Raw genomic sequence first — 25,538 nt, forward strand, 5'->3', positions numbered from 1 at the left:
TGCATTTTTGCTGCGATTTTCTTGCGGATTTGCTGCGTTTTTTACCCCTGCGGTTTCCTATAATGGAATGGGTACAAAAACGCTGCAGATTCACAAAAAATAAATGACATGCTACTTCTTTTAAACCGCAGCATTTCCGCAGCGGATTTTCCGCAAAGTGTGCACAGCATTTGTTTTTCTCATTGATTTACGTTGTACTGTAAATCAATTTCGGATGTGCAGCATTTCTGCACCTCAAAAACCACTGCGGATCCGCAGAGAATCCGCACTGTGTGCACATACCCTTAGACACCTTTCTATTACTAAACCCATAGTCATATTGTAAATAAAAAACACACAGAATAAAGTCCTTTATTTGAAATAAAAATGCACACCCTTTTTTACAATCTTATTAAAAAATAACAAAGTTATACTCACCTTATGCCAATTCCATTGAAGCCCTTGTCACCTGTAAAAAACAGAAAATAATAAGAAACAAAAATATGCTCCTTATACCTAATTCATCCATGCCCATGTCTACTATAAAATAATAAACACTCCTATTCCTCACCTGTCTGTATGCTGTTAATCTATACTGTACTGTCCCACAACAATTCAGATGATTTGGAGAGCGGTCACATCAGGAGCATAATCAATCGTCAGTGTCTAGTGCTGAACTCCCACAGTGAGAAAGTTACTGGTGCCATAAGTGAGTTCAAAGGGGTTCAGCTATGAACTCCATTGAACTTTTTTACTTTCTCAACTTTCTCACTTCCACCAGCACAACACTTTTTTTGTCAATGCCCTGCCCAAACAGTCAAACCTGTATCCAGACTATCCCTTGCACGTCCATCTCAGTGTTATGAGCAGCCATCAGCCTGATGACTCTTCCATTTTCGAGCTCCCCCCGTGCCCGAGATGTCTCTAAAACAACTCTAAAAGGCATAATGGTGTACTCCAACCTAGTGTGGACAAGATAGCGTTCCTGCTTGCTTTCTAACTCAGCTTCCATATTTCTAATTTGTTGATATAATCTGCGCTGCTGAATAAATTTAGGAATCCAGACTTTTAAAACATAGATGATTGTGGTTTATTCACAACGCGTTTCAAAGTGTTTATAACTTCTTCCTCAGGAGACAACCACATGTATACCCAGGTATACATGTGGTCGTTTCCTGAGGAAGAAGTTGTATGGACTTGGTGGTTTATTCTCAATGCTTTCAAAGTCCATACAACTTCTTCCTCAGGAGACGACCACATGTATACCTGGGTATACATGTGGTTGTTTCCTGAGGAAGAAGTTATAAACACTTTGAAACACGTTGTGAATAAACCACCATCATCTATATTTTAAAAATCTGGATTCCTAAATTTATTCAGCAGCAATTAATTGGCCCCTCAGGAGCCGGTCCAGCTCCAAAAAAGGTGTCCATACCCACGTCTCTGGATCTCCTGCATCGCCTCTTGGAGGGCATTAGTGCACCGCATTACGGTTTGCCATCATCTTTAACTTGTCAAAATAACTTTTACTGTTAAACTCAGACTCTGTGCGCTTTCACCAACCAATGAAACATAGCAGGTTAATTCACACAGACCCAGTCAGATCTGACCAGGACCACTGTGCTGCATCCCTCAGTAGGCACGGAAATGTTGACTATTCAATAAAATCTACCTAGTCGTGCACCACGTAGTGCGGCTACCGAACTTTTACCTGGATAACTGGAACAATCAAATGACTGCCAGGGGTAGTCTATTGGTGAGGTAGCACATCAGCTTACAAACTTAACAAAATGACTCTAAACCCACTAGGTATAAAACAGTTATTGAATTATACACTTTCGGGTTCACTTTAAATACCATGTGAGTGCAATGAAATGCTACTTAGAACACCTCTGTATATTTTGGTAGTTTCCCCTTTAAACCTGTAGTCTCTGTAAGTTAATAGTGGTTGAGCAAGTTTAGCCTGATGGGCATTGATGCATTCAAGTGTCCGTATCTGCCTGTCTGTGTTTAGCACCAAACTAACTGTATGTGTGTGCAGGCTCCCATCATAATCCTCGCGGTGGGCCTGAATTCAGGACTTACCTACCTGTATCTGGTCATTGTGTCTTTGTAGAGAAGATGAGCCCACCTGTATGATGGCTATTTGACCAAAGGATGCTGAGTCTCTAGCTGGTACAATGTGCTAACTTGCTGGAGGGTCCTCCGCGTGTGTCAGAGATGATGGATCCTGGGGATTTTGGTGCTGACATTTCTTGTGGATGTTGTCACTCCAAACTTCTCCCCTGCGAGTGAACCTGGAACCAGATGGTATCGTCTGCTACCCAGGGCAATCTTTGTCTCCTTGGAACACCTGACACTGTGAATGGTGCTTGATGGAGATGTCACACGTCCTCCTCTTTCCAGCTCTCACCTAACTCTCTCAAGATGGCCACCGAGCCAACCCCTTCCTGACAGGTATTCCTCCCAATTGGTTGCACTGAGCTCTGGCCTGGGGCTCTGTCTGGTTCTGTCCAAATTTCAGTTTAAACCAGAAGAAGAGAGTCCATTTAAAATAACACAAGTCTCTGCCAAGAGAATAGCTGTTTCTGTCTTCTCATGGAACTGGGCAACTGTCTCTGAATAAAAATCCTGCACAAACCAGTATAACCCCATTCTGACATCAGGGGCGTAATAATACACCAATATCGGACACCCTCCCTTTAATGTCGGCTCCGGCGGTGAGCCCACTTCTTTTTTGGCACATGACCGCTGTTTTGAATAGCGGACATGTGTCGCTAACAGCCGCGGGAGAAATTGTGATCCTTCTGTGGCTGTTAACCCATTAAATGCCATTGTCAAACTCTGACAGTGGCATTTAAAATGCGCTTCCAGCCGGAAGAGCGTCAGCAAGTCAGCAATTCTGCAACATACAGGCGATCTGATCATCGTCTGTATGTAGCAGAGCCGATCGGATTATGGCAGCTTCTAGTCTCCAAAGGAGACTATAGAAGCATGTCAAAAGTTTAAAAAAAAAAATTAAATATAAAAAAATTAAAAAAATATAAAAGTTCAAATCACCCCTCTTTTGCCTTATTCAAAATAAAACAATAAAAAAAATCAAACATACACACATTTGGTATCGCCGCATTCAGAATTGCCTGATCTATCAATATAAAAAAAAAATTACCCCGATCGCTAAACGGCATAACAAGAAAAAAATTCAAAATGTCAGAATTGTTTTTTTGGTCGCCACAACATTGAATTAAAATGCAATAATGGGCAATCAAAAGATTGTATCTGAACCAAAATGGTATGTTTAAAAAAGTCAGCTAGGTGTTCAAAAAATAAGCCCTCATCCAACCCAAGGTCACAAAAAATGGAGACCCTACGGGTATTGGAAAATGACGCTTTTTTTTTTTAACAAACTTTGGCTTTTTTTCCACCACTTAGATAAAAAAGAACGTATACATGTTTGGTGTCTATTAACTTGCAATGACCTGGAGAATTATAATTGCAGATCAGCTTTAGCTTTTAGTGAACATGGTAAAAAAGCCAAACAAAAAACAATTGTTGAACTGCACATTTTTTTGCAATTTCACTGCACTTTGAATTTTTTTCCTGTTTTCCAGTACACAATAAGTTAAAACCAATGGTGTCGTTCAAAATTACAACTCATCGCGCAAAAAACACGCCCTGACATGTTCATATTGCCAGAAAATTAAAAGTTAAGGCTCTGGGAGCAAGAAATGAAAACGCAAAAATGAAAATACCTCCGGTCATGAAGGAGTTAAGCCAGAGTCACGAAGGAGTTACAGGGGAGACAGTGGCTGGTGATTAGTACTGTAGGCAAGAATATTCTCAATGTCTATGTTCATTACTAACAAAATAGAGCTAGAGCTGCCAAACTACATGCAAACAGCTATTAGTAGGTAACGGTAAGAAGCATATTCCCATCACCTCAAAAGTGTTAGTAATAAATTCTGTTATGCAGAGGAACTAGTTCTAGATAACTGTATTTCCAGGAATCGCTGTACACTCACTATCAGACTGCAAGAGGCATCTATCTACTTTATGATTGTTTGCAGGTTCTCACACTGAAATTGAGAAATACATAGCAATTCCACTATCATACCAATAAATTGTGAATAACTCATTTGCTTACCGGAGAATCCATCATTACAAGTACAGGTGTAATTCCCTATTGTGTTTGTGCAGGTTGCATTAGGGGAGCAGATATTTTCGGTCTGGCATTCATCAATATCATCACACTGGATTCCATCACCTGAGTAATGTAGAAGGTTTTACAGTTAAAAGAGGATATAAAATTACAGATAGGTGTTTTAAGGGAAATGCACTAATCTAAATACACTGATCAGATACTGAATAATAGAAGTATGAAAGACTAAAGGGACATTAGATGCCTGACTTCCTAAGTACATCCAGGACAAAGTGAGTGTGACATGCAGCATTATCCTCCCCCAGCTACCACACCGGTAGACTTAAGCGCTGCTCACAGATCTATCGGTGATGTAATCTCTAGTGCAATGTCTGTCTGCAGAAACCTACTTTGTACATAGCCCAAATCCTTACAGTAAATAATGTAAAGTGCATATTCTCAATTATAGCCTTAACAAAAATTCAGTTTCTGAGCCCATCAATGGAAGGTTTATAACAGTAAAAAAAAGTTCTGCCAATTCAGTCAGAGATAAAACAAGATATACAGTACATATACACAAAGCATTAATGGAGCTGTCTAAGTAACATAAAAGGCTAGACACAGGTGACAATACTGACAAAATAATGATATATACAGTATAGTAATATATAGTATAGACCAAAAGTTTGGACACACCATCTCATTTAAAGATTTTCCTGTATTTTCATGACTATGAACATTGTACATGCACACTGAAGGCATCAAAACTATGAATTAACACATGTGGAATTATATACTTAACAAAAAAGTGTGAAACAACTGAAATTATATTCTAGGTTCTTCAAAGTAGCCACCTTTTGCTTTGATGACTGCTTTGTACACTCTTGGCATTCTCTTAATGAGCTTCAAGAGGTAGTCACCGGGATTGGTTTTCACTTCACAGGTGTGCCCTGTCAGGTTTAATAAGTGGGATTTCTTGCCTTATAAATGGAGTTGGGACCATCAGTTGTGTTGTGCAGAAGTCTGGTGGATACACAGCTGATAGCCCTACTGAATAGACTGTTAGAATTTGTATTATGGCAAGAAAAAAGCAGCTAAGTAAAGAAAAACGAGTGACCATCATTACTTTAAGAAATGAAGGTCAGTCAGTCCAAAATATTGGGAAATCTTTGAAAGTGTCCCCAAGTGCAGTGGCAAAAACCATCAAGCACTAAAAAGAAACTGGCTCTCATGAGGACCACCCCAGGAAAGGAAGACCAAGAGTCACCTCTGCTTCTGAGGATAAGTTTATCACCAGCCTCAGAAATTGCAGGTTAACAGCAGCTCAGATTAGAGACCAGGTCAATGCCACACAGAGTTCTAGCAGCAGACACATCTCTACAACAACTACTAAGAGGAGACTTTGTGCAGCAGACCTTCATGGTAAAATAGCTGCTAGGAAACCGCTGCTAAGGACAGGCAACAAGCAGAAGAGACTTGCTTGGCCTAAAAAACACAAGGAATGGACATTAGACCAGTGTAAACCTGTGATAGAAGGGTCCAAATTTTAGATCTTTGGTTCCAACCACCGTGTCTTTGTGAGACGCAGAAAAGGTCAACGGATGGACTCTACATGCCTGGTTCCCACCGTGAAGCATGGAGGAGGAGGTGTGATGGTGTGGGGGTGTTTTGCTGGTGACTGTGTTGGGGATTTTTTCAAAATTGAACGCAAACTTAACCAGCATGGCTACCACAGCATCTTGCAGTGGCATGCTATTCTGCTATTCCATCTGGTTTGCGTTTAGTTGGGCCATCATTTATTTTCAACAGGACAGTGACCCCAAACACACCTCCTGGCTGTGTAAGGGCTTTTTGACCATGAAGGAGAGTGATGGAGTGCTATGGCAGATGACCTAGCATCCACAGTCACCAGACCTGAACCCAATCGAGATGGTTTGGGGTGAGCTGGACCGCAGAGTGAAGGCAAAAGGGGCAACAAGTGCTAAGCATCTCTGGGAACTCCTTCAAGATTGTTGGAAGACCATTCCCGGTGGCTACCTCTTGAAGCTCATCAAGAGAATGCCAAGAGTGTGCAAAGCAGTCATCAAAGCAAAAGGTGGCTACATTGAAGAACCTAGAATATAAGACATAATTTCAGTTGTTTCACACTTTTTTGTTAAGTATATAATTCCACATGTGTTAATTCATAGTTTTGATGACTTCAGTGTGAATGTACAATTTTCATAGTCATGAAAATACAGAAAAATCTTTAAATGAGAAGGTGTGTCCAAACGTTTGGTCTGTACTGTATATACAGTGCCTTTTAAAAATATTCAGCCCCCTGGAACTTTTCAACCTTTTCCCACTTATCATGCTTCAAACATAAAGATACCAAATGTAAATTTTTGGTGAAGAATCAACAAGTGGAACACAATTGTGAAGTTGAATGAAATTTATTGGTTATTTTACATTTTTTGGGAAATTCAAAAACTGAAAAGTGGGACGTTCAATAATATGTGGCCCCTTTAACATAACACTTTGTTGCACCACCTTTTGCTGTGATTACACCTGCAAATCGCATGTGGTATGTCTTTATCAGTTTTGTACATCGAGAGACTGAAATTCTTGCCCATTCTTCCTTGGCAAACAGCTCGAGCTCAGTGAGGTTTGATGGAGATCATTTGTGAACAGCAGTTTTCAGCTCTTTCCACTGATTCTCGATTGGATTGAGGTCTGAACATTGACTTGGCCATGTTTAGTTATGATTATTTGTGAACCATTCCATTGTAGATTTTATTTTATGTTTGGGGTCATTGTCTTGTTGGAAGACAAATCTCCGTCCCAGTCTCGGGTCTTTTGCAAACTCCAACAGGTTTTCTTCAAGAATGGTCCTGTATTTGGCTCCATCCATCTTCCCATCAGTTTTAACCATCTTCCCTGTCCCTGCTGAAGAAAAGCAAGCCCAAACCATGATGCTGCCACCACCATGTTTGACAGTGGGGATAGTGTGTTCAGGGTGAAAAGCTGTGTTGCCTTTACGCCAAACATATCGTTTGGCATTGTTGCCAAAAAGTTTGATTTTGGTTTCATCTGACCAGAGCACCTTCTTCCACATGTTTGGTGTGTCTCCCAGGTGGCTTGTTGCAAACTTTAAACATCACTTTTTATGGATATCTTTGAGAAATGGCTTTCTTCTTGCCAGTCTTCCATAAAGGCCAGATTTGTTCAGTGTACAACTGATTGTTGTCCTATGGACAGACTGTCCCACCTCAGCTGTAGATCTCTGCAGTTCATCTAGAGTGATCATGGGCCTCTTGGCTGCATCTCTAATCTGTCTCCTCCTTGTTTGAGGTGAAAGTTTAGAGATACAGCCGAGTCTTGGTAGATTTGCAGTGGTATGATACTCCTTCCATTTCAATATGATCGCTTGCACAGTGCTCCTTGGGATGTTTAAAGTTTTGGAAATCATTTTGTATCCAAATCCAGGTTTAAGCTTCCTCACAACAGTATCACAGACCTGCCTGTTGTGTTCCTTGGTCTTCATGATGCTCTATGTGCTTGAAACAGAACCCTGAGACTATCACAGAGCAGGTGCATTTATACGGAGACTTGATTACACACAGGTGGATTATATTTATCATCATTAGGCATTTAGGACCACATTGAATAATTCAGACATCCACAATGAACTTCTGGAGTGAGTTTGCTGCACTGAAAGTAAAGGAGCCAAATCATATTGCACGCCCCACTTTTTTCAGTTTTTAAACTTCCACAAAGATTTAAAATAACCAATAAAATTCATTCAACTACACAATTGTGTTCCAATTGTTTTTGATTCTTCACCAAAAATTTACCTTTGGTATCTTTATGTTTGAAGCATGATATGTGGGAAAAGGTTGAAAAGTTCCAGGGGGTGGAATACTTTTGCAAGGCACTGTATACTCATCTCTTGTTTAAGCACGGTGTCCCTGATGTTCCTGTAGGGAAGAAAACCAAGATAAAGGTCCCCCTTGTGTGTCTGGGCCGGAACTGTCGGGGCTGTCACAATTATTTTAAGGGAAGAAATTCCTGACTGGAGCAGTCCAGGGCATCTAACTGATGAGGGCGGGTCAAACATAAATTGCAGTCTGAGCTGAAAGATGGGACACTTGGAGGGGTACAAGCCTGTGAGCAGTGAGATGGTTGACTCCCTCTCAACGCACCCACAACAGCTAGCTGTGACTGCTCATCAGGATAGTAAGACTGCTGAGCTTATGGAGACATCCGCACTGGGTAGTGACCAAGAAGTAGTGCATACTTAGCTCCGCTCACCACTGCGGAGGCACCAATTAGTCCAATCCTCGCGGTGCCTGTCCGCTGGACTGTGTGCTTCTATTGCGGCCTTGCCTACTTAACTTTCTGTTTCTTCTTCTCTGCTGTTGACTATCACCTCTACCCCACCATGTGCACGGATCAGGAGATCACATACCAAAGAACCCGGAGGATTCGTCATTGCACGGAGAAAATGCATCGATCATCTGCGGGACCATATGGAAGATATCTTGCGCCACCTGCGGCACCACCGAGGGATCTTACAGCCACCATCCTCCAGCGCAGACTGATAATTTAACCTGTTACATTCTTTTGCATTTGACTTTCCACCATCCCTCAATCTACATCCTTTACCCCCTGCTTGTACCATTACTGTTTCTATATAAAAAGAATCTGTTAACCCTTGCTCTGCCTCCAATGTGTCACTGCATCCTACTCACCTGCTAGCATTCTACATTTCTCACTGGTAAAGTGTTTAAAATGGTTGAAGATGTCATATCATTTACACTGCATGTGAACACTGCAGCCAATCATTGGCTTCAGTGGTACATGACCTGAGACCACAGAGGCCATTGATTGGCTGTGGTTGTAAGGTGAGGTTAATGGGCTGGGATGTCTCCAGTAGAGATGAACAAAACTTTTAAGGTTTCGCTTGGCTTGACAAGCTTCCTGATTTTTGCCGAACAGTTTGCCAAACTTATCCGAACCAAATTTAATTCAAACTGAGGCAAAGCCAAACGCATAGACAACATCATCAGCAGGCCAGAAAGCTGCTTAAACAGCTCAAATTAGGGTCAGACACTAGGAAAAGTGGCTTGAATTGGCCCAGAGTACAAATATTATAATTGTGCAGTATAGATGCATGGGACAGGGCTTGGACCAGCATTTCTAGCTTATACATTGATCAGTAACAGGTGGATGAGTGACAGGTGCAGGCCATGTGCTCTGAGGGTCCTGCCAAATTCAGGCAACACACATGAAGGAGACCCAATTTGGAGTCCAAACATTTTCAAAAAATTAGGGGCAGACACCAGAAAACGTGACATCAGTTGACCCACAGTAGAAATTTTATAATGACGGAGCAGTCAGGTACGGGCCATGAATGAGACAGAGTCTGGGCCAGCATTTACAGCTTTGAAATTAAGTTGAAATTAAGAGGTGTGTGAGGGACTGGTGTAGGCCTGCTCTGGTGGGAACCCTGATACCTCATGCAACAGTTCAATCTGCCTTTCTGCTTAGCTGCACTCAGGTGGCACAAATATCAGCTTCTTAGACTACTATTGTTAGAAACATTTAAGGATGATAACACAGGTAGTCGATTGAAAGTGCAGGCCTGCCGGTCTGGGAGCTGGGAATGCTACAGGCAACACACATGAAGGAGACCCAACTTTAAGTTGCAACATTTCCAAAAATTAGGGTCAAACACCAGGAAAGTGTCACGCTCACGCCCTGACTGGTGGGTGTGAGCCAGGGAGTTGTGGCCCCACTGTGCCACAAACCAGACAACCCTGGAAGGGGCGTGACTAGAACAGCTGCCTTGGTGTTCGCTGGAGCCTCTGATGATGAGGTCAGGCTTGTGCGGCAAGCAGCTGCCAGGTGCAACTCCAGGGCGGTGTCTGGCTCTGGCTGCTGATCCCACTTGGAGAACAGGAACACTAGAACAGGTTCGGGCATCAGGCACGACTGGCAGATGAGCACAGCTGAAACTCGGACGAGTAGGCTGGCACGGCTGAGACTCGGGCTGGCAGACACGGCTGAGACAGGGCTGGCAGGCACGGCTGAAACAGGGCTGGCAGGCACGGCTGAGACACAGGGCTGGCAGGCACGGCTGAGACACAGGGTTGGGAGGCACGGCGTATGAAGGAACAGGTAGAGACCTGTTCACACAGCAGCCGCTAGTACTGGAACAGACATTAAAGAGTGTGGAGTATGACGGAACAGGTTTGGACCTATTCACACAGGAGGTGCAGGTACAGATGCAAGCAGGAAGGAACAAAGTAGAAAGGAACAGTTTGGGGCCTGTTCACACATGAGGAGCAAGTACGGAAGCTGACAGGAAGGAGTGGAGTATGACAAACAGGTTTGGACCTATTCATACAGGAGGTGCAGGTACGGATGAAAGCAGAAAGGAACAGGTTGGGACCTGTTGTGAATTCTGTTATCGAACTCCCTCCTGTGGTCATGAATGGTACTTCGGCGAGTTCTGTCCATGGACTCCCTCTGGTGGCTGTGAGTGGAGCTGCTGCTTCTGAGGTTCCTTCCACAGGTATCGTAGTTTATTCTTTGGCTGGCTGCTCTATTTAACTCCACTCAGATCGTTACTCCATGCCAGCTGTCAATGTTCTTGTACTGGTTCAGTTCGCTCTTGGATCTTTCGGGTGACCTGTCTACTCCAGCAGAAGCTAAGTCCCTGCTAGTTTATTATTTGTTCTTTGTTTTCTTGTCCAGCTTGCTATCATGATTTTGCCTTGCTAGCTGGAAGCTCTGGGGTGCAGAGTGGCACCTTCGCACCGTGAGTCAGTGCCGAGGTCTTTTTTGCACACTCTGCGTGGTCTTTTGTAGTTTTTTGTGCTGACCGCAAAGATACCTTTCCTATCCTCGGTCTGTTTAGTTAGTCTGGCCTCCCTTTGCTGAAACTTGTTTCATTCCTGAGTTTGTGACTTTCATCTTAACTCACAATCAATATATGTGGAGTTAAATAGAACAGCCAACCAAAGGATAAACCACGTCACCTGTGTAAGGAACCTTACAGAACTCGCCGAAGTACCATTCACGACCACAGGAGGGAGTTCGACAACAGAATTCACAACAGCCGACTGTTCAATTTATCTGTGCCAGAGCACGCCGCTATGCGGAGTTATATAAAGGAATCCTTGGAGAAAGGTCATATTCGCCCGTCGTCATCACCATTGGGAGCAGGGTTCTTTTTTGTTGCCAAGAAGGATGGTTCTTTGAGACCTTGTATTGATTACCGCCTTCTTAATAAGATCACAGTCAAGTTTCAGTACCCTTTGCCGCTATTGTCTGATTTGTTTGCTCGGATTAAGGGGGCTAGTTGGTTCACCAAGTTAGAGCTTCGAGGGGCGTATAATCTTGTGCGTATTAAACAGGGCGATGAATGGAAAACAGCATTTAATACGCCCGAGGGCCATTTTGAGTACCTGGTTATGCCATTCGGGCTTTCTAATGCTCCATCTGTATTTCAGTCCTTTATGCATGACATCTTCCGAGAGTACGGATAGATTCATGATTTTATATTTGGATGATATTTTGGTCTTTTCGGATGATTGGGAGTCTCATGTAAAGCAGGTCAGAATGGTGTTCCAGGTCCTTCGTGCAAATTCCTTGTTTGTGAAGGGGTCAAAGTGTCTCTTTGGAGTTCAGACGGTTTCATTTTTGGGTTTCATTGTTTCCCCTTCTACTATCGAGATGGACCCTGTTAAAGTTCAGGCCATTTATGATTGGACTCAGCCGACATCTATGAAGAGCCTGCAGAAGTTCCTGGGCTTTGCTAATTTTTACCGTCGCTTCATCGCTAATTTTTCTAGTGTTGCTAAACCGTTGACTGATTTGACTGATGTGGTCAATTGGTCCTCTGCGGCTGTGGAGGCTTTTCAGGAGTTGAAGCGTCATTTTTCTTCTGCCCCTGTGTTGTGCCAGCCAGATGTTTCGCTCCCGTTTCAGTACGAGGTTGATGCTTCTGAGATTGGAGCAGGGGCTGTTTTGTCGCAGAGAAGTTCTGATGGCTCGGTGATGAAACCATGTGCCTTCTTTTCAAGAAAATTCTCGCCTGCTGAGCGCAATTATGATGTTGGCAATCGAGAGTTGTTGGCTATGAAGTGGGCATTCGAGTAATGGCGACATTGGCTTGAAGGAGTTAAACATCGCGTGGTGGTCTTGACGGATCACAAGAATTTGACTTATCTCGAGTCTGCCAAATGGTTGAATCCTAGACAGGCTCGATGGTCGCTCTTTTTCTCCCGTTTTGATTTTGTGGTTTCATACCTTCCGGGATCTAAGAATGTGAAGGCTGATGCCCTGTCGAGGAGTTTTGTGCCTGTTTCTCCGGGTGTTCCGGAGGCGGCGGGTATTCTTAAAGAGGGGGTAATTTTGTCTCCCATCTCCCCTGATTTGCGGCGCGTGCTGCAGAAGTTTCAGGCTGATAGACCTGACCGTTGTCCTACGGAGAAACTGTTTGTCCCTGATAGATGGACTAGTAGAGTTATCTCTGAGGTTCATTGTTCGGTGTTGGCTGGTCATCCTGGAATCTTTGGTACCAGAGATTTGGTGGCTAGATCCTTTTGGTGGCCTTCTTTGTCACGGGATGTACGTTCTTTTGTGCAGCCCTGTGGGACTTGTGCTCAGGCTAAGCCCTGCTGTTCTCGTGCCAGTGGGTTGCTTTTGCCCTTGCCGGTCCCGAAGAGGCCCTGGACGCATATTTCCATGGATTTTCTTTCTGATCTCCCTGTTTCTCAAAGGATGTCGGTCATTTGGGTGGTTTGTGATCGCTTCTCTTAAATGGTCCATTTGGTACCCTTGTCTAAATTGCCTTCCTCCTCTGATTTGGTGCCATTGTTTTTCCAGCATGTGGTTCGTTTTTCATGGCATTCCAGAGAACATCGTCTCGGACAGTGGTTCCCAGTTTGTTTCGAGGTTTTGGCGGACCTTTTGTGCTAAGATGGGCATTGATTTGTCTTTTTCTTCGGCTTTCCATCCTCAGACTAATGGCCAGACCGTACGAACTAATCAGACTTTGGAAACATATCTGAGATGCTTTGTTTCTGCTGATCAGGATGATTGGGTGTCCTTCTTGCCTTTGGCTGAGTTCGCCCTTAATAATCGGGCCAGCTCGGCTACTTTGGTTTCTCCTTTTTTCTGCAATTCTGGTTTCCATCCTCATTTCTCTTCAGGGCAGGTTGAGCCTTCGGACTGTCCTGGTGTGGATACGGTGGTGGACAGGTTGCAGCAGATTTGGACTCATGTGGTGGACAATTTGACATTGTCCCAGGAGAAGGCTCAACGTTTCGCTAACCGCCGGCGCTGTGTTGGTCCCTGACTTCGTGTTGGGGAATTGGTTTGGTTATCATCTCGTCATGTTCCTATGAAGGTTTCCTCTCCTAAGTTTAAGCCTTGTTTCATTGGGCCATATAAGATTTCTGAAGTTCTTAATCCTGTGTCATTTCGTTTGGACCTTCCTACTTCTTTTCCCATCCATAATGTGTTCCATAGGTCGTTGTTGCGGAGATACGTGGCTCCTATGGTTCCCTCCGTTGATCCTCCTGCCCCGGTGTTGGTCGAGGGGGAGTTGGAGTATGTGGTGGAAAAGATTTTGGATTCTCGTGTTTCGAGACGGAAACTCCAGTACCTGGTCAAGTGGAAGGGTTATGGTCAGGAAGATAATTCCTGGGTTTTTGCCTCTGATGTTCATGCTGCCGATCTAGTTCGTGCCTTTCATTTGGCTCATCCTGATCGGCCTGGGGGCTCTGGTGAGGGTTTGGTGACCCCTCCTCAAGGGGGGGGTACTGTTGTGAATTCTGTTGTCGAACTCCCTCCTGTGGTCATGAATGGTACTTCGGCGAGTTCTGTCCATGGACTCCCTCTGGTGGCTGTGAGTGAAGCTGCTGCTTCTGAGGTTCCTTACACAGGTGACGTGGTTTATCCTTTGGTTGGCTGCTCTATTTAATTCCACTCAGATCGTTACTCCATGCCAGCTGTCAATGTTCCTGCATTAGTTCAGTTCGCTCTTGAATCTTTCTGGTGACCTGTCTTCTCCAGCAGAAGCTAAGTTCCTGATAGTTATTATTTGTTCATTGTTTCCTTGTCCAGCTGGTTATCATGATTTTGTCTTGCTAGCTGGAAGCCCTGGGATGCAGAGTGGCATCTCCGCACCATGAGTCGGTGCGGAGGTCTTTTTGCACACTCTGCATGGTCTTTTGTAGTTTTTGTGCTGACCGCAAAGATACCTTTCCTATCCTCTGTCTGTTTAGTAAGTCTGGCCTCCCTTTGCTGAATCCAGTTTCATTTCTGCGTTTGTGACTTTCATCTTTACTCACAGTCAATATATGTGGGGGGCTGCCTTTTCCTTTGGGGAATTTCTCTGAGGCAAGGTAGGCTTTATTTTCTATATCTAGGGCTAGCTAGCTCTGAGGCTGTGAAGAGGCATCTAGGGAGAGTCAGGAACGCTCCACGGCTATTTCTAGTGTGTGTGATAGGTATAGGGCTTGCGATCAGCAGAGCTCCCACATCCCAGATCTCGTCCTGTGTGAGTTTAACTATCAGGTCGTGCCGGGTGCTCCTAACCACCAGGTCATAACAGTCCTCCTCTGTATTGATTACCCTGCAGAGTTTAGTGTCATCTGCAAATATTGAAATTCTACTCTGAATGCCCCCTACAAGGTCATTAATAAATATGTTAAAAAGAAGAGGGCCCAATACTGACCCCTGTGGTACCCCACTTCTAACCGCTACCCAGTCCGAGTGTGCTCGATTAATAACCACCCTTTGTTTCCTATCCCTGTGCCAGCTCTCAACCCACTTACACATATTTTCCCCTATCCCCATTATTCTCATTTTATGCATCAACCTTTTGTGTAGCACCGTATCAAAAGCTTTTGAAAAGTCCATATACACTACATCCACTGGGTTCCCTTGGTCCAATCCGGAACTTACCTCTTCATAGAAACTGATCAAATTAGTCTGACATGAACGGTCCCTAGTAAATCTGTGCTGATACTGGGTCATGAGGTTAATCCTCTTCAGATACTCCATTATAGCATCCCTTAGAATGCCCTCCAGGATTTTACCCACAGTAGAGGTTAAGCTTACTGGCCTATAATTTCCGAGTTCAGTTTTTGTCCCCTTTTTGAATAATGGCACCACATTTGCTATACGCCAGTCCTGTGGTACAGACCCTGTTATTATGGAGTCTTTAAAGATTAAAAATAATGGTCTATCAATGACTGTACTTAATTCCTGCAGTACTCGGGGGTGTATCCCATCCGGGCCCGGAGATTTGTCAATTTTAGTGATTTTTAGACGCCGCCGCACTTCCTGCTGGGTTAAGCAGGTGACATTTAATTGGGAATTTTTATCACTAGTCATTTTGTCTGCCATGGGATTTTCTTGTGTAAATACTGATGAAAAAAAGTCATTTAGCATATTGGCTTTTTCCTCATCCTCATCCACCATTTCACCCAGACCATTTTCACATTTACATGTTGTTGCACATTTTATGTCATGTACAAGTCTGAGTATCAATGTTGGGTGACGTAAAAATTATGAGTTGGAATGTTAGAGGCCTGGCAGCAATTTTAAAATTTTTGCGTGCAGCGAAACCAGATATAATATGCTTGCAGGAGACTCATATGGTCCCAGATAGGATTTACACCCTGAATTGGCGTTGGATACAAGAGAGCTATCATGCTACGTACTCTGCCTATTCGAGGGGAGTAAGCATCTTAATATGTAAGGGAACGAAGTTTGCAAATTTCATTGTGATCATTGACTAGGAGGGGCGGTATGTGTGTCTATTGTGCAAACTTAATAGTAGGCCTATACTGCTCATATCTGTGTATGTTCCACCGCCGTATAATAATAAATTGTTTTTGAAAATATTTGAAATTATTGCAGGTTTCCATGGAGTCCTGTACTTGGTGGTGGGTGATCTCAACAATGTACCTGACTCTCATTGGGATAAAGGTAGGGCAGAGGACATAAAACCGGGGGGTAACTGTACTCCATTTGGTGCTTTGTTGAGAGAAACATCTATGATTGATCTTTGGAGGGTTCGAAACCCCGGGGTGTGTAGATACTCGTGCTTCTCAACGACTTTTTCTTCCTTGTCGAGGATGGATTTAGCATTGGGGGGATGACCAGATGCTAAGACTTGTGACAGATGTGGGATATTTGATTAGAACGGTGTCTGACTATTCTCCAGTGTATGTCGTACTTGGTGAGTAGAGTCAGATAATGAATAACAAACCCCCTTGGTGATTAAACCCCTTTTGGCTGCAGTTAATTGGTAAAGGAGGTGATCTAGTGAAAGAGCTCCAAGAGTTCTTCAGGGTTAATAGTGGTACAGCTCATGAGGGAATTGTTTGAGAAGCCATGAAAGCTTTCTTTAGGGGGCTTTGTATTAAAGGAATATCTAGAGTTCAGAAGAATACTAAGCAGAAAGGTCTATGGGTATTCAGGGAACTGAGAGAGGCGGAGGAGGCATTGACCTTGAATCCATCCACTCAGGCAGAGGAAAGGCTTAAAAATGTTGCAGCACATGGGCTTTGGGGAAGGGTTTATGAAGTGGGTTCAGTTGCTTTATACTGCTCCTAGGGCCAAGGTACGTGTTAATGGGTGAATGTCTGAGGGGTTTTCCTTGCTTAGAGGCACACGACAGGGATGCCCTTTATCCCCTTTATTGTTTGCTATAGCAATAGAGCAACTGGCAGCAGTGATTAGAAGGGATCAAAATATTGTAGGATTTAAATATGGGATACTGTTGTGAGTTCTGTTTTTGGGCTCCCTCTGGTAGTTACTGATGGTACTGGGTGACTTGTCTTTCCTGGGTTTCTGGGTTCCACCTGTTCCATCAGCATATGGGAGTTTCCTATTTAACCTGGCTTTGCTGGCATTTCCTCGCCGGTTATCAATGTATCCAGTGTGTCTTGTTACCTCTGCTCCCTGCTCCTAGAACCTTCTGGACAAGCTAAGTTTGGATTTTCCTGTTTTGTGTTTTGCTTAATTTGGGTTTTAGTCCAGCCTGCAGATATGTGATTCTCTGCTGCTGGTTGCTCTAGTGGGCTGAAATTGCTTTTCATGTACCATGAGTTGGCACATGAGTTCAAGTAATTTCAGGATGGTTTTTTGAAGGGTTTTTCGCTGACCGCGCAGTTCACTTTTGTATCCTCTGCTATCTAGCTTTAGCGGGCCTCATTTTGCTGAAACTGTTTTCATACTACGTATGTGCTTTCCTCTCATTTCACCGTCATTATATGTGGGGGGCTGCTATTTGCTGTGGGGTATTTCTCTGGAGGCAAGAGAGATCTGTGTTTCTTCTGATAGGGGAAGTTAGATCTTCGGCTGGAGCGAGACGTCTAGGATCATCGTAGGCACGTTCCCCGGCTACTTTTATTTGTGTGTTAGGTTTAGGGTCGCGGTCAGCTCAGGTTCCATCGCCCTAGAGCTTGTTTGTATCTGTGCTTGTCATTTTTGTGATCCCCTGCCATTGGGATCATGACAGTATAACCGGCCCACAAAGTGTTAATTGTATTGGCTGAAGTAGGAGGATAAGTAGTCTGAGGAAGTTTTTTTTTTTTTTTTTTTTTCCCCTTTCCCTCAGAGTTTGCTGCCTAGCCTTATTGCAGCTTGGCTACTTCCTCCTCCTCTTAATCTTTGAATGGCTCTGATCTCAGCTGTTTATCATGGACGTCCAGAGTTTGGCTTCCAGCCTGAATAATCTTGCCGCTAAGGTTCAAGATATACAGGATTTTGTTGTACATGCTCCTATGTCTGAACCTAGAATTCCTGTCCCAGAGATTTTTTCTGGAGATAGATCTCGTTTTCTGAATTTTAGGAACAATTGCAAGTTGTTTCTTTCTTTGAAATCTCGCTCCTCTGGAGACCCTGCTCAGCAAGTCAAGATAATTATATCTTTCCTGCGGGGTGACCCTCAGGATTTGGCATTTGCATTGGCACCAGGGGACCCTGCGTTGCTTAATGCGGATGCGTTTTTTCTGGCATTGGGTTTGCTCTATGAGGAACCTAACCAAGAGATTCAGGCTGAAAAAGCTTTGTTGGCCCTCTCTCAGGGGCAAGATGAAGCAGAAATTTATTGTCAAAAATTTCGGAAGTGGTCGGTACTTACTCAGTGGAATGAGTGCGCTCTGGCTGCAAAGTTTAGAGATGGCCTTTCTGAGGCCATTAAAGATGTTATGGTGGGGTTCCCTGCGCCTGCTGGTCTGAATGAGTCTATGACTATGGCTGTTCAGATTGATCGGCGTTTACGGGAGCGCAAACCTGTGCATCATTTGGCGGTGTCGTCTGAACCGTCACCTGAGATAATGCAATGTGATAGAATTCAGTCCAGAAGTGAACGGCAAAAGTATAGGCGGAAAAAAGGGTTGTGCTTTTATTGTGGTGATTCAGCTCATGTTATATCAGCATGCTCTAAACGCACAAAAAAGGTTGATAAGTCTGTTGCCATTAGTACTTTACAGTCTAAGTTCATTCTGTCTGTGACTCTGATTTGTTCATTATCATCCATTTCCGTCGATGCCTATGTGGATTCAGGCGCTGCCCTGAGTCTTATGGATTGGTCATTTGCCAATCGCTGTGGGTTTAGTCTGGAGCCTCTGGAAGTCCCTATTCCTTTGAAGGGAATTGACTCTACACCTTTGGCTATGAATAAACCTCAGTACTGGACACAAGTGACCATGCGTATGACTCCCGTTCATCAGGAGGTGATTCGCTTCCTGGTACTGTATAATTTGCATGATGTTCTAGTACTTGGTCTGCCATGGTTACAAACTCATAATCCAGTCCTTGACTGGAAATCAATGTCTGTGTTAAGCTGGGGTTGTCAGGGGGTTCATGATGATGCACCTCCGATTTCTATCGCTTCATCTACTCCTTCTGAGATTCCTGTGTTTTTGTCTGACTATCGGGATGTTTTTGAGGAGCCTAAGCTCAGTTCGCTTCCTCCTCACAGGGATTGCGATTGTGCTATAAATTTAATTCCAGGCAGTAAATTTCCTAAAGGTCGTTTGTTCAATCTGTCAGTGCCAGAGCATACTGCTATGCGGGATTATGTTAAGGAGTCCTTGGAAAAGGGACATATCCGTCCATCTTTGTCCCCTTTGGGAGCAGGTTTTTTTTTCGTGGCCAAAAAAGATGGTTCCTTGAGGCCTTGTATAGATTATCGTCTTTTGAATAAGATTACCGTAAAATATCAGTATCCTTTGCCATTGTTGACTGATTTGTTTGCTCGCATTAAGGGGGCTAAATGGTTCACTAAGATTGATCTTCGGGGTGCGTATAATCTTATATACATGCTAGCCACCTTAGGGAGAGACCCAAGTTGGGCTAAATGTAGCGGGACGAAAGAGACCGAAAAGCCCTCTACTCAAAGGAAATACATAGTGGATGCTTTCCTGAAACGGAAAGTACTTGCAAGCAGCATAATACAAAGAATAGCAGGTTTACCCAGAATCCTTTGCAGTAGGCGGAGCTATGCAAATCATCTCTTTCCACCCCTGTCTAATCCACAGCGCTTGGAACCGCCAAGCGTGCAATGCTGCGGATTAGTTTCTAAATTTACACAGCCAACTATATAATCTTATAGGAATAAAGCAAGGTGATGAGTGGAAAACCGCATTTAATACGCCTGAGGGCCATTTTGAGTATTTGGTAATGCCTTTAGGACTTTCTAATGCTCCTTCAGTCTTCCAGTCCTTTATGCACGATATTTTCCGTGAATATCTGGATAAATTTATGATTGTGTATTTGGATGATATTTTGTTTTTTTCTGATGACTGGGAGTCTCATGTTCAGCAGGTCAGGAAGGTGTTTCAGGTCCTGCGGGCCAATTCCTTGTTTGTAAAAGGCTCAAAGTGTCTCTTTGGAGTCCAGAAGATTTCTTTCTTGGGGTATATTTTTTCCCCTTCTACTATTGAGATGGATCCCGTCAAGGTTCAGGCTATTTGTGACTGGACGCAGCCTACATCTCTTAAGAGTCTACAGAAGTTCTTGGGCTTTGCTAATTTCTATCGTCGTTTTATAACTAAGTTTTCTAGTGTTGTTAAGCCTTTGACGGATTTGACTAAGAAGGGTGCTGATGTTGCTAATTGGTCTCCTGCGGCTGTGGAGGCCTTTCAGGAACTTAAGCGCCGGTTTTCGTCTGCTCCTGTGTTGCGTCAGCCAGATGTTTCGCTCCCTTTTCAGGTTGAGGTTGATGCTTCCGAGATTGGAGCGGGGGCGGTTTTGTCACAGAGAAGCTCCGATGGCTCAGTGATGAAGCCATGCGCGTTTTTTTCTAGAAAGTTTTCGCCGGCTGAGCGGAATTATGATGTTGGTAATCGGGAACTTTTGGCCATGAAGTGGGCATTTGAGGAGTGGCGTCATTGGCTAGAGGGTGCTAGACATCGTGTGGTGGTCTTGACTGATCACAAAAAATTTGATTTACCTTGAGTCTGCCAGGCGTCTGAATCCTAGACAGGCTCATTGGTCACTGTTTTTCTCTCGTTTCAATTTTGTGGTTTCATACCTGCCAGGTTCAAAGAATGTGAAGGCGGATGCTCTTTCTAGGAGTTTTGTGCCTGACTCCCTTGGAAATTCTGAGCCCTCTGGTATCCTTAGGGATGGGGTGATTTTGTCTGCTGTCTCCCCAGACTTGCGACGTGCTTTGCAGGAGTTTCAGGCGGGTAAACCTGATCGTTGTCCGCCTGAGAGACTGTTTGTTCCGGATAATTGGACCAGTAGAGTCATCTCCGAGGTCCATTCTTCTGCGTTGGCAGGTCATCCTGGAATATTTGGTACTAGAGACTTGGTGGCCAGGTCTTTTTGGTGGCCTTCCTTGTCGAGGGATGTGCGTTCTTTTGTGCAGTCTTGTGAGGTTTGCGCTCGGGCTAAGCCTTGCTGTTCTCGGGCCAGTGGATTGTTGTCACCTTTGCCTATCCCGAAGAGGCCTTGGACGCACATTTCCATGGACTTTATTTCGGATCTCCCTGTCTCTCAAAAAATGTCCGTCATCTGGGTTGTGTGTGATCGCTTTTCTAAAATGGTTCATCTGGTACCCTTGCCTAAGTTGCCTTCCTCCTCTGAGTTGGTCCCTCTGTTTTTTCAGAATGTGGTTCGTTTGCATGGGATTCCTGAGAACATCGTTTCTGACAGGGGATCCCAGTTTGTGTCTAGATTTTGGCGGACGTTCTGTGCTAAGATGGGCATTGATTTGTCCTTTTCGTCTGCATTCCATCCTCAGACGAATGGCCAGACTGAATGAACTAATCAGACCTTGGAAACTTATTTAATGTGTTTTGTTTCTGCTGATCAGGATGACTGGGTTACCTTTTTGCCGCTGGCCGAGTTTGCCCTTAATAATCGGGCTAGTTCTGCTACCTTGGTTTCTCCTTTCTTTTGTAATTCGGGGTTTCATCCTCGTTTTTCCTCTGGTCAGGTGGAACCTTCTGATTGTCCTGGAGTGGACATGGTGGTGGATAGGTTGCATCGGATTTGGAGTCATGTGGTGGACAATTTGAAGTTGTCCCAGGAGAAGGCTCAGCAGTTTGCTAATCGCCGTCGCCGCGTGGGTCCTCGACTTCTTGTTGGTGACTTGGTGTGGTTGTCTTCTCGTTTTGTTCCTATGAATGTCTCTTCTCCTAAGTTCAAGCCTCGGTTCATCGGTCCCTATAGGATCTTGGAAATTCTTAACCCTGTGTCGTTTCGTTTGGATCTCCCGGCATCGTTTGCTATTCATAATGTGTTCCATCGGTCGTTGTTGCGGAAGTATGAGGTACCTGTTGTTCCTTCGCTTGAGCCTCCTGCTCCAGTGCTGGTGGAGGGAGAATTGGAGTATGTTGTGGAGAAGATCTTGGATTCTCGTGTTTCCAGACGGAAACTCCAGTATTTGGTCAAGTGGAAGGGTTATGGTCAGGAGGATAATTCTTGGGTGGTTGCCTCGGATGTTCATGCTGATGATTTGGTTCGCGCTTTTCATAGGGCTCATCCTGGTCGCCCTGGTGGTTCTCGTGAGGGTTCGGTGACCCCTCCTCAAGGGGGGGGTACTGTTGTGAGTTCTGTTTTTGGGCTCCCTCTGGTGGTTACTGATGGTACTGGGTGACTTGTCTTTCCTGGGTTTCTGGGTTCCACCTGTTCCATCAGCATATGGGAGTTTCCTATTTAACCTGGCTTTGCTGGCATTTCCTCGCCGGTTATCAATGTATCCAGTGTGTCTTGTTACCTCTGCTCCCTGCTCCTAGAACCTTCTGGACAAGCTAAGTTTGGATTTTCCTGTTTTGTGTTTTGCTTAATTTGGGTTTTAGTCCAGCCTGCAGATATGTGATTCTCTGCTGCTGGTTGCTCTAGTGGGCTGAAATTGCTTTTCATGTACCATGAGTTGGCACATGAGTTCAAGTAATTTCAGGATGGTTTTTTGAAGGGTTTTTCGCTGACCGCGCAGTTCACTTTTGTATCCTCTGCTATCTAGCTTTAGCGGGCCTCATTTTGCTGAAACTGTTTTCATACTACGTATGTGCTTTCCTCTCATTTCACCGTCATTATATGTGGGGGGCTGCTATTTGCTGTGGGGTATTTCTCTGGAGGCAAGAGAGGTCTGTGTTTCTTCTGATAGGGGAAGTTAGATCTTCGGCTGGAGCGAGACGTCTAGGATCATCGTAGGCACGTTCCCCGGCTACTTTTATTTGTGTGTTAGGTTTAGGGTCACGGTCAGCTCAGGTTCCATCGCCCTAGAGCTTGTTTGTATCTGTGCTTGTCATTTTTGTGATCCCCTGCCATTGGGATCATGACAGGATACATGAGGAAAAAATGGCACTCTATGCTGATGACATGTTGCTATTTTTGGGAGATGCGGAGGGTTACCTGGGGAAGGTTCTAGACGAATATGTCGGTATATCTGGGATCTGCATTAACTGTGATACGTTCATTTTGTTGCCATTGGATGGTGGGACTCTTGTTGTTCAAGTTCAAGTGGTTACAGAATTCAGTTACTTGGGCATTAGGGTGTCAAATAATATTGAAGATTATGAAAAGACCTAATTTGAACCCACTGCTAGGTAAATTTAAACAGAAGATTACGGCATGGAAAAAATTAAATTTAACAATGGCTGGGCATGCTAACTTAATAAAGATCATACTTATGCCTCAGCTTTTTAATATGCTACACAATGCACCTGTTTGGCTGCCTCAAAATAGATTTTATAAAATTAACGTAATTTTCCGTGATGTGATATGGAAAGGAGGTCGAGGACGTATTAAGTTAGAGCTGTTGCAATATCCAAAAGATGATGGAGGTTTGGCGATTCCCAACCTATGGCTGTATTATATTGGGTCCCAATGCCAGCATTTGATAGCATGGAGGGATCATGATCTTATAAGCTCACTGGGGAAGGTTATTTCTCATTGTGGTGGCCCGTTGCTAGCTGCTCTGGAGGCGGGTAAACTTCGTCTGAATCCTAAAAGGTTTCCAACTTTGGCGCTGCTTGAAAAACTGTGGAAAAAAATAAAGCTATGGAGGGGTGTAGGGGAATACATGAGATATACAGCCATTTGGTTTGACCCTCGACTAACTGAACTGCTAAGTCTACGGAATTTTGGACAGTGGAGAAGAATAGGTATATGGTATGTGTCGCAGCGGCTAGATGGTGAGTCATTTAAAACATTTTAAACACTTAGGAAAGAGTTCCCTTTGGAGTATACCATGTTTTACCAGTATCTGCAGTTGCGACACGCATTCTCTAGACAATGGAGAAGGTCACCGATAGTGATACAGAGTGACAGTATGTTGAATATACTTGGTCCCCAGATGGGTACTAGGGGTCTTATATCGCTAATTTACAAGGGATTGCTGGATACGTTTTTGGATAGACACCCATTGATGGCTGGATCCAAATGGACAAGGGATTTGGGAGACATATCGGATGATCAGTGGGAGTCGATTTTACAATATGTCCCTAGAATATCTATAAGTGAATCTGGGAGGGTGTTGCAGTTATTCACTATACATAGGATATACAGGACACCTGCGTGGATGAAAAAGGCTGGACTAAGGGAGACTCTGGATGCCCGAGATGCACGATGGATGAAGCTGACATTCTTTATATGTTATGGTCTTGTCCAAGATTACAGGAATTTTGGATTGTGGTCCTAAATTTAGTGGAAAGTGTGACGGAAGCAACTATTACTCGAGATCCATTGACATGTATTTTAGGACATGTAGAGGAGGTGGCGTCAGATGAATGGGGTATGCTAGCAATAGCCAGAATGCTTTATGTTGCAAGGAAGACTATCACATTGCACTGGTTAGATGAAAATCCTCCTACTAGGAAGGAATTTGTAAATAGAGTTAATTTTGTAATCCTTATGGAGTGAAGGATATACATGAAAAAAGGCAAGATGAACCACTACAAGAATATCTGGGGGGGTTGGTTGGACTTTCCCGGATTGGCTTCCACAGAACTTGTGAAAATAGGATATTAGGGTTATAAAAGAGTGTACAACATTGCAACACATGGATAAGGATTATAGAAGTGTGGGGGGAGGTTGGGGGAGGTTTTCTTGTTATGGGAGGAGGGAGGGATGTGTTTTGTGTATTTACATTTATTAAAAAATGGGGAAAGCATTATAATTTTATTCTAATGCATGCTTATGTATGTAATGTTATCCTTTCTCCTTTCTCATTTCTTCAATAAAAAATATTTGATTTAAAAAAAATTTGGTTTAACTCAATTTTTTTTACTTTTAACTATTCCTTCTTCCTACAGCTCCACGGAACAGCCATGGGTGCGGCCTGTGTGCCGTCCTACGCTAATCTGTTCCTGGGACAGTGGGAGAGGGAACTTTTTTTTATCAGATGCCATGGATTAGGTTGTTTTTTGGACCCGCTATATGGACGATATTTTCTTCATTTGGCTGGGCAATTCTGTTGAACTACATAATTTTATTGTGTTTTTTAAAGGGAACCTGTCACCCCCAAAATCGAAGATGAGCTAAGCCCACCAGCATCAGGGGCTTATCTACAGCATTCTGGAATGCTGTAGATAAGCGCCAATGTATCCTGAAAGATGAGAAAAAGAGGTTAAATTATACTCACCCAGGGGCGTTCCCGCTGCGGTCCGGTCCGATGGGCGTCGCGGTCCGGTCCGGGGCCTCCCATCTTCTTACGATGATGTCCTCTTCTTGTATTCATGCTGCAGCTCCGGCGCAGGCATACTTTATCTGCCCTGTTGAGGGCAGAGCAAAGTACTGCAGTGCGCAGGCGCTGGGAAAGGTCAGAGAGGCCCGGCACCTGTGCACTGCAGTACTTTGCTCTACCCTCAACAGGGCAGACAAAGTACGCCTGCGCCAGAGCCACAGCATGAAGACAAGAAGAGGACGTCATCCTATGAAGATAGGAGGCCCCAGACCG

The 25,538-nt window shown here is 44.0% G+C and overlaps 1 protein-coding gene across 1 annotated transcript in view; it reads right to left on the reverse strand.

The window, feature by feature from the left end:
- Nucleotides 1-25,538, reverse strand: part of LOC138638067 (mucin-4-like) — a 497,598-nt gene that overhangs the window by 131,921 nt on the left and 340,139 nt on the right. The window contains exon 57 of the mRNA XM_069727050.1: nucleotides 4,124-4,243. Within this exon, the coding sequence (XP_069583151.1) occupies nucleotides 4,124-4,243 (120 nt within the window). The remainder of the gene's footprint in view (nucleotides 1-4,123; nucleotides 4,244-25,538) is intronic.

This window comes from Ranitomeya imitator, chromosome 5, assembly GCF_032444005.1.
Source record: "Ranitomeya imitator isolate aRanImi1 chromosome 5, aRanImi1.pri, whole genome shotgun sequence".
NCBI lineage: Eukaryota > Metazoa > Chordata > Amphibia > Anura > Dendrobatidae > Ranitomeya > Ranitomeya imitator.